Source organism: Elephantulus edwardii, unplaced genomic scaffold, assembly GCF_000299155.1.
Source record: "Elephantulus edwardii isolate Elephantulus edwardi_28Jun2011 unplaced genomic scaffold, EleEdw1.0 scaffold00053, whole genome shotgun sequence".
Classification (NCBI taxonomy): domain Eukaryota; kingdom Metazoa; phylum Chordata; class Mammalia; order Macroscelidea; family Macroscelididae; genus Elephantulus; species Elephantulus edwardii.
In genome coordinates, this window is record NW_006399803.1 from 14,847,006 (window position 1) to 14,857,043 (window position 10,038).

General features: G+C 41.4%; 1 protein-coding gene across 1 annotated transcript in view; it reads left to right on the plus strand.

Annotated features, from left to right (window-relative positions):
* The window catches only part of RNF150 (ring finger protein 150), a 427,096-nt gene that overhangs the window by 320,385 nt on the left and 96,673 nt on the right, over positions 1-10,038 (plus strand). The window contains exon 5 of the mRNA XM_006887018.1: positions 8,529-8,625. Coding sequence (XP_006887080.1) covers positions 8,529-8,625 — 97 coding nt within the window. The remainder of the gene's footprint in view (positions 1-8,528; positions 8,626-10,038) is intronic.

Sequence of the window (10,038 nt, forward strand, 5' to 3'; positions counted from 1 at the left end):
GTGGCATCATGTAATATTTGTCCTTTTGTGACTGGGATATTTCACTCAGCATAATGTTCTCCAGAGTCAACCATTTTGAATAATATTGCATGTGTGGTATATTCGCACAATGGAATACTATGCTGCATTAGAGGCTTACATTTTTAATAACAATTTTACGAAGGGAAATGAAACCTGTTGCAATGGTGTCAAAGTGGAAACCACAAGATCCTAATCACAATTCCGGCAGAGGAAGGACTAACAAAGCCGAAAAAAGCAAATCCTTTAGAAAGGCCAAAAACAGCCCCCTTGCTGCTCCACAAAGAGGGAAGAAATGTCCTTTGTTTGGAGAGGGGTGCCACCAATAGGTAAAAAGAACAAGTGGAAATAAGAACCATTAGAAATGGAAATAAGCTTAGCTTAGTTTGCTACTTGTCTTAGTTCCCTAGGACTGCTATTAAGAAATTCCATAAAGTACTAATGGGCCATGCAAACTAGAGCTTTCACTAGCCTGAGACCAGCAGAACCTGGTAATGCCTACCTACCACTATTGATAACTCTCACATGGATCACAATCCAAGACAGAGTGAGGAAAATGTAAAGCAAAATTCAAATTAATGAAAAAGACTAGGAGTACTGGTCTGATAGAGAACTGTTGACGCCTCAGAAACTATATCCCTATTTCACTGGAGACCACCTTACAGCCAAACAGTAGGCAGCCCTAAAAAGTGAACAATATCTCTGAGTAATGTGCTCCTCTAAGCATTCAGTTGTAGCAAATGAAAAGGTCAGCCTTTGCCCCTTAAGTAAAATTCACAAGGTATGAAAAGGCAAAAAAGACAATTAATGAAAATGGGGGCCCTGCGTGGAAAAGAGGGGAGAGTGTTGACACATTGAAAGGATTCTGGCCTGTGTCACAAAATGGTCTATATTAAAATCTTGAGTGGGAAATGAATTTGCTTTCTAAACATGTATCTTAACCACAGTAGGCTTATACACATATACACACTATAGGTGGTTTTTCAAGAACAGAAGTCTCTTTTTTCACAGTTTGGGAGGCCAGCATTGAACTTGACCATGTGAGCAGGGCCATACTCTTTCGGGATGCTCTAGGGGAACATCCTTTCCCATCTCCTCCAGTTTCTGAAGTGCCAGGTGTTTCTCTGTGCTCCTGGGCGTGAAGACTTATCTTTACATAACACCTGTCTGCTGTGTTTGCTCGGTTTCTGTATTTTCTTTTCCCTTTATATAAGATGCTGCTTATACAAAATTAGGATTAGAACTCACAATGTTCCAGTTAATTAAAGTGATGACTAAAGAAAAAGTATTTTGAAACAATCACATTACATGTACAGATGTTAGAACCTTACCATATTTTGCAAAGTGGGGAATAATTCAATCTGTAGCACTAGGAGAATTGGTTTTATTATTCGTAGTCATCTTTGCATTGTTATAATGTGTCAGTATCTTCTTTTGTTAGCTATGTGTACAACCTCTCTCATAAAGCATTTTAGTGAATGAAGAATTGTTTTGCTCTACCATCTATTGTATTTCCCATTCTCATGAATGTGTTAAACATAGGAAAGACTCCACTGAGAATGGTAAACTGAGTTTGGATTCACTTTTCCTTAGAGAGATCCACTAAACCATTGGTACAGTTGACTTAATTCAGTCTTCCTTTCCTCCTTTGGCTCCACAATCAACACTCTTGGCACCAGCAGTCAGGAACTCAAAAGACAAATTGCTTTGGGAAAATCTGCTGTCAGGGACCTCTCCAGAATGCTGAAAATCAATGGTGTCAGTCAGTCTGGAGATGAAGGTGTGCCTAATCCAGTCCATGGTCTTTGCAATCACTTGCTGTGCATCAGAGAGCTGGACAATGACGAAGAGGAATTGATGCCTTTGATTTGTGGCACTGGAGAAGAGTCTTAAATATACGATGGACCACCAAGAAAACAAATAGGTCTGTCTTAGAGAGGGTGAAACCAAGTTTAAAAGGTTAGGATTTTTTTTTCTATAATTATATTTTATTAATTTTCATAAACATTTACAGAGATTTTGGGCTTCCACTCATTCATTGTTGCACTATTCTCTCTACCCTCCTCCCAGTTTGTTCCTGTCCAAATGCCACAGTGCTTGTCAAAGCCAGTTCTGATTAATCTTCTTTGTCAGTGTATCCTTTGCCATTCCCTATCACTCCTCCCTGAGAGAGACTTCACCCTGAGTCATAAGGAAAAGGGGACGGCGTATTCTCTTAGCTACTTCCTGCTGAAAAGGGATGCTGTGGGTTTCAGGGTGAAGATCTTGAAGCTCCATCACACATACTTTGTGCATGTGACCAGGAAGGACCAGTCCTTGGTGAAGGACATCATGCTGGGAAGGGTGGAGGAACAGCACAGGAGAGGAAGAGCCCAGATGAGATGGATTGATACAGTAACTGGAGTAATGAAGGTAGTTTTGTTGGAGTCAGTGAGACTGGCTTAGGACAGGGCAGGCTTTAGAGATGTTGTACATAGGGTTGCTATGAGTCGCAAGTGACTCAATGACACATAACAACTACTCCCCCTGTATTTAGTTTGTTGTTATTTTTGTTGTTTTCTGTTGAGTCACAACCAACTCATAGCTGACCCTCCAGTGGGTTTTTAGAGGCATGAGAGATTACCCATCCTTCTCCCATGGAGCAGCATTAGTGAGTTTTCTTTTCCATTTGAAATGGGATAAATTCTTTAGTGATTTAAATTGCATTCCAAATTATAATGTATTGCTAGGTACAAATGAATGTTAGTAATAAGAATGGTCTCCATCTGTGTCATTTAATACTCTTCTGTTTTTTTCATTTAGTTTTCCCTTTGCTATTTTTAATATTTGCAGTTTCTTACTTTCCATACTAGATAGGTTATACTATAGAATAAAAATCATGGTGATAATATAAGATCTAAAATCAGGAAGCACGACAAATTAGTAGTAATCAGAGTTGTGATATTTTACAACTAATGAGCACTATGACTTACATTTTAAGCTTTGCAGGCACATTATTCATTCATTCATTCATTCATTCATATTTTACCCTGTCCCCTCTCCCTCTTCTCTCCCTCCCCCTTCATCTCTCTCTCTCAAACACACACACAGACATACTCACATACACTTTCACTTATTCACTCACAAACCTGTATCTATGAGATATTTCACAGATAGAAATTCATCTAAAATCAAACAGCCGGAAATGTTGTGTCTAGGATCATGACCTTCCAACAGCACTTGACATTGTTGCTTTGTTCACAGAGGGCCCTTGGTGGTCTCTTGTACTTTCATGAAGGAAGGAACTTGTCTTATTCATCTTTGTACCCAGTTCCTAGCACAGAACAGAATGGAACAAGGAGGTGACGTAAGTGGAGCTTTATTTTAGGAAGATAAATCTGGCAATGATGAGTGGGACGAAAAGAACAGAAAAGATTGGAGGCATGGAGAACAGTTTAGATGTCACTGCAGTGACACAGAGAAAGTAATGAGATTATGAATGAGTAGTAGCATTGAGAAAAGGAAAAAGGTAATGAATGTGAAAAAACTTGGGCAGAGAAAGTCAGTGGGACCTGCTAGCCAGAAATTGAGGAGGAGAAAGGCAGAGAGACTGGTTTTTCCCTCCCTGCAATTTTCATTCTCTACCTTCAACCGGGTCACTTTACACAGTGACTATAAAGCGGGCTTGCGCATGACTTAGATCATGAGGATGGCACAGAATAGGACAAGGTTCAGATCGGTGGTTCACAGTGGCACTATGAGTCATAGTCGGCTCAATGGCACCTAACAACAACAACAACAACAAAATACTCAAGACACACTCTCCCTGGGAACTAAAGGTAACACATTCTTAATCAATAATTTACAGGTTTTAGGGAAAAATATTAAAACTACCATTTCAAGCACTTATTATGTTCCAGATCCTTTCATAAGTGTCTACTCATGTAGCAAATATTTCTTTGAGTATCAATCTGTGTACCAGAATCTGTTCTAGATATTGGGGACCCAACAGTAAGCCAGGCACACTAAGATTGTGCTTTCATGGAGTTTATATTCTGGTAGAAGCAGATGAAAGAATGACGACTAGATAAAGGAGAGGAAGGAAATACCCTTAGAGTGGTTTTAGGTGCTGTCAAGTTAAGTATGAATCACAGGAACTGTAGGTACAACAGACTGAACCCTGGCCTACCCTGTGCTGTCCTTGTCATCTCTGACATGCTTACGCCCACTGCTGCAGTCACTGTATAAATCCAGGTGATTGAGGTTCTTTTTCTCTTTCTCCAACCCTCTACCTTTTTAAGCATGAAAACCCCCTCCTAGCAACATGCCTAAAGTATATTAGGTAAAGCTTTGCCATCTCTCTAGGATATATCTGGGTTTTTTGGCACTGGGATATTGAGTACTCCTCTCCAACACCACAACTCATAGGAATCAATTCTTCTTCTGTCATCTTTATGCACTGTCCATCTCTCAGATTCAGAGCAAGAGCCTGAAAAGGCTATGGCCTGAATCAGATGCACCTTAGTCCTCAAACTAATGTCTTTGCATATCAGTAATTTGGAGAGGTCCCTGACTGCAAACTTGCCCAATGCAGTATGTCTCCTGATCGCCTGACTGCTGGCACCAAGTGTGTGGATTGCAGACCTAAGTAAGAGAGGAATTTGTTGACAGTTTCCATCTAAAATGAGAAATAAAAAAATTCAAAATAGAGCATTAGAGAATAACAACTTCTCCGTAGCTTTTTAGGGAAGTCTTCTTTAAATGAGTAAGTATAGCTTTTTCTTCACCTTAGAAACAACTGAGACATGGGAATATTAAGTAACATCTTTAAATGAAAACAGATGATTGGCCCCACTATGATTTAACCTCTATCATGTGCACAGAGATCACATAAAGCCTGACTCCTAGTGTGGATAGTGCAGCCAGATCATTGACTTTTCCCCCCAAGAAGCATGCTGGTTGGTAAGCAAGTTCAGGTCAGAGACTTATTCCCTGAGAGTAGATTTTTCACATAAGAAGGCCAGTACTTCTTTTTCTGATGATTGGGTAGTTTGAGTGCCAGCCCATTCTTCCCTTTGTACGCTCACTCACACTGACCCTCTTGCAGTGCCTCGGTCAGGGATCTGCACAGGCAAATCTGCCCAAGATGTGCTTCTTTTTCTTCTCCCTCTCTTCTTTATGTGGCTAATGTCTAATTATCCCTTGAGTCTTAGCTTTGTCATTTGTCAAGTAAAATCTTCCTGACTTCTAAACAAGGATAAAGCTTTTCATTAGAAGCCTTCAAACTCACTGTAATTTCACTGTGATATCTAGCATGCTATTGTTGTTGCTGTGTGCTGTTGAGTTGACTGCAACTCATGGCAACCTTCTGAACAATGGCGCCTGTCCTATCCCGAGACAACCTCACCGTCACTGACACATCTGACTCTATTGCCGCAGTCTCTGTTTCAGTCCATCTCATCTAGCGTCTTCCTCTCCTGCACTGATCCTGCACCTTTCCTAGAATGATGGCCTTCTGCAAGGACTGGTCCCTTCTGGCAAACATGCCCAAAGTATGTAAGACAGAGTTTCAAAATTCTTGCCTCCAAGGAGCAACATGGTTTCACCCTCTCTAAGACAGACCTGTTTGTTCTCTTGATAGTTGATGGTATGTTCAATACTTTTCTCCAGCACCTCAAATCAAAGGTGTTGATTGCTCTTCTGTCACCTTTAGTCATTGTCCAGGTCTCTGATGCATAGCAAGTCATTTAAAAGACCATGGCCTGGATCAGGCACACTTTGGTCTCTAGACTGACAGCATTGCTTTTCAGCACTCTACAATAGTCCCTGAGCAACTCATCTTTTGATTTCCTGATTGCTGGTCCCAAGGGAGTTAGATTGTGGATCCGAGCAACTATCATTAAGTTATTTATTTATTCGGGAGCTGTAGTGACATTTATCACTGAGAATTTTGCTGGTAGCCCCAAAAGCCTAGCTTCTCTGGCAGTTCAAGTGATCCCAAGGGAGGAAGCTGGATAATCTCCTCTCATGCAATTTACAACCTTCGAAACCCAGTGAAGAGTCAGCTATGACACAGTTCAGACCTGATGGCAATGAGAACGAGAGAAAAGGAGAGATAGATGTATACATTTATTTATGTCTACCTCTGCACACTCTAAGGGAGAAAGCCACATAACTATAATGCTTACTACTCATTCTGCATTTCATTTAAAAAAATTAATAAATCAAATAGCATTAACAGGGCTTATTGAGAAAGAAAGTATACACAAACAGAAAGCATCATAAACTGAAAATGGTGAGGGACCTCAAGTTTACACAGTTATAACAATTCCTTCTTAAAACTTTATAAATATCTTGCCCTGTGTTATGATTGATCATATTTTTTTCTTTTTTAATTTATTACTGTTGTTGTTATGTGCCATCAAGTTGCCTGTGACTCATAGTGACCCTATGTACAACAGCCCTAAACCCTGCTCTATCCCTTGCCAATCTTGCTGTCTGTGACACGCCTATGCCCATTACTCCCGTGACGGAATCACTAGACAGGCTTACCTTGATTGGATACGCTTTGCTGGCTCATACTGTTAAGGATTTCTAACTCAAACGAATTCATACTGATAAGGAAAACTTGCCTAAATTTCAATTCTACTTGAAGCTATGGTTTCTTATAAAAATTAATTTACAGTAAAATTTTATTTAGTTCCTGGCACAGGAGAGACATGTCTAACTCTTGCCCCTCTGTAATCCTTTAGCACAGTTTCTGGCATAAACAGCTTGTTAAATGACTGAGTTATAAAGAAATGGATGAATAAATAATGACTCAGATAGACCTTTCGTGCAGTCAATCTGCAAGCCATCCCAAACAATAAGATGGAAACAATGGAACATCCCAGTGGCCAGTCTGCCCTTTCTAATCCCTAACCTGATCCTGTTCTACTTACAATTAGTTAATCCTGTCCTTTTCATGAGGGCTCTTTCATTTCAAATGAAAGGGTGACATTTCATGAACTCCTCTCTAACTCGGAGGTCCTCCATTGGCTTTTAGGCTCCAAACCTCCATCTCAAAGAAAATTATTCTTTAGGAACCATTGGAAGAGAAGTTAGACAATGAGAGTATGATATGGAAACATTAGAAGAGGAGTAAATCATGAAGGGAGGGTCAGGTATGGCTGACCGGACTCTGGAAGCCTTCATGCTTAAATCAGACTGTCCTCTCTCTTCTTGTCCAGGTCAAAAATTCTGACTGCTTCTGCTTCTCATCTTATCAGGGAGAGGAAAAACTTCTGACTTGAGGAACACCTGAAATCTCTGAACAGGCACTTTCTAAACAAAGTTTAGATAAAATTCTGTTAAGTGATCCTCCATTAAATGTCCCTTTAACAGTTAATGTACTCAACAGTTAGCCAAAAGTTTGCAGGGCCATGTCCATCCAGAGGTACCTTTGAGGAAAGGCCTGATTAATCAATCTGAAAAATCAATCATTGGAAACCCTGTGGAACACAGTTGTTCTCTGAATTGATGGGGTCCTCATAAGTCAGAATTGACTTAATGACAAGTTATCCTGGTGCTCAGATGAAGGAGGACTGGCAGATGCAAATAACAATGCAGCTGAGAGTATCAACCATACAAACAGTAAAGCTTGCCCACAAGTGACTTCAGTGGGAACTCGGCAGCCACTTCTGATTCAATGACCAACAGCCATAACAGCTCAAAATGTCACTTGTGTCCTCAATGATGACAACTCCGTGGCCATTTAGTATTAGATCCCAAATAGTTATGAAAATCGCCTTTATTTTGCAGTTGTTCTCTGTGAAGGGAAAATTGGAGTTTATTTGAAATTTTTTGTTAGGTGCTACTGAGTCAGAACCAACTCATAGCTGACGCTCAAAGGGGTTTTCAGAGGCAGTAAATCTCATAGAAGGAGATTTTTCCATCTTTCTTCCATGGAGCAACTGGTGGATTCAAACCATGTGCCTCTCGGTTGGTAGCACAACTCCTTAGCACTACGTCACCAGAGGGCCCTCATTTAGATGCCCCCAAGTAACATCTATCAAGTGAGATCACATGTGCACTGTCCCCACTTTCATTCTTTTCTTTAAACATTCTTCTGTTAAGAAAGAAAACTTATCTTCCCATTTCTATATTCCCTACATTCTTCTGGCGCTTGGAATGTTGTTGTTGTGTGCAGTAGAGTAAGAATGAATCTATATTGACCCTCCAGCAGCTTTTCAGAGACAGTAAAGCATGTGGGAGGAGATTGCCTATCCTTCTTACCACGGAGGCCATCAGAGCTTCCTTGTCATTTGAAATACTCAATTATAAATAGTATCACTTGGTATCCAAATAATTTTTTACAAGATCACAGCAGGTGTTAGCAGGAAGCACTCTGGCTCTGGGCATTAGAAGTTCGAGGTTCACACCTTGGCTCAGCCTCTGAGCATTTGGATGACCTTGGGCACATTGCAGGGTGGTAGCAGACTGACTGGTCTCCTCACTTGGCTACACTCTAAGCTGTATGGTTCTCATTGCAGGCATCTTTTCCACAAGTCCTGTGTTGACCCCTGGCTTCTAGACCATCGCACCTGCCCCATGTGCAAGATGAACATTCTTAAAGCCCTAGGGATCCCGGTAAGCACAGCACAGCATCCAGTATCGTAATGTCTGTCTTTCTGCGTTACTCCCAAAGCCGGGAGAAAACCTCACACTTGGTTGTGTGTCCCGTCAGTCACATAGCAGTGCCATTGTCTGATGAAGCCCCATGGCACTGCCCCTCTCCTCTGACACATTTCCACGCTCACTTGTTACCAGACTGAGACCACCACTACCCTATCACCGTGTCTCTTCTATCTGTCTGTGAGTCAAGATACTGCTTAGAAGCTGCTGAGCTTCTCTTCCTGACTACAGGGTATGAGTGGTGGTAGGATGTCACAGAGGCGTGGATGGGATGGTTACACATTGATTACTTCTTGAGTGTCATCACCCCTGCGTGGTCATCCAGTTGATCTACATGCCACGCTTTCTGATGTTGCCTTCCATTGCCCAGTTTTCAGAGAGTGGAGCTCTCCCCAACAACATGAAGAGGGGACAGGTGCTAGGATCCAGTGTGGAGCCCTTGTGTGCTGTGAAACTCAGAGCTGGGTGGAGATCTTGAGTGAACAGGAAACCAGAGCTAAGACCTAGTTACTTCCCTTAGTTACAGAGTTCCCTCAATTTTATGTTTCTTGAAATTTAATCTTTCCCCTACTGCCAAGAAAATCCAACCACCTGACAGCACTCCAAAAGACTTTACTAGACCATCAAGTGCAGCACATAAACTGTTTTCATGAGACACCAGCTGCTCCATTCACCTTCTCACTCCCAGCCCCCAAGAGGTTGAGAGCAGGAAACAAGCTAGGACTTCACAATAGTGATGTGAAAAAAAACAAAAGGCCCTGTTGAACAGAAGCTAGACAAACAGAATAGAGATGCCAGCCTTCTCCACTCACCCCCTCCACGTTGCTGCCAACTCCCTGTTGTCACTCCTCACGACTAATGACAGAGAATAAAGAGAATAGTAATAGTCTCAAGAGGTTACTGAAGAAGGAAGGATCAGATCCAATATCAAAGGTTCTCTTTAATGCCAAGGTGCTAATTATCCGAGGAATATCAGAGTGACTCTGTTGGAGAGAGAGCACCTGAAGCATGGTGAGGGCATGAACTGACGGGCTTGTCTGCCCCTGCACCGGCTCCCTCCAAGTCAGCTGCATGCTGATTTGCATGGTTGATACACCAAATGCAAATGAACGTGTATGACTGCTGCTCTGAGGTGGATTTTAAAAGGCAATGCAGTGCATTAAATTTTCAGACCAGAATTGAAAATAAATAATGCGTTCAAGGCGAAAATCAATTACAGTGAACATAAACCATTGCTAAGAGCTCAACGTCTCTACCAGATACTGGTGACATACAAAATTAAACTTGGTTTTTCCACTTTCAACATCTCCATCTGTAACTGGTTCCTACAAGAGAAAGTGTGTGTGTGTGTGTGTGTGTGTGTGTGTG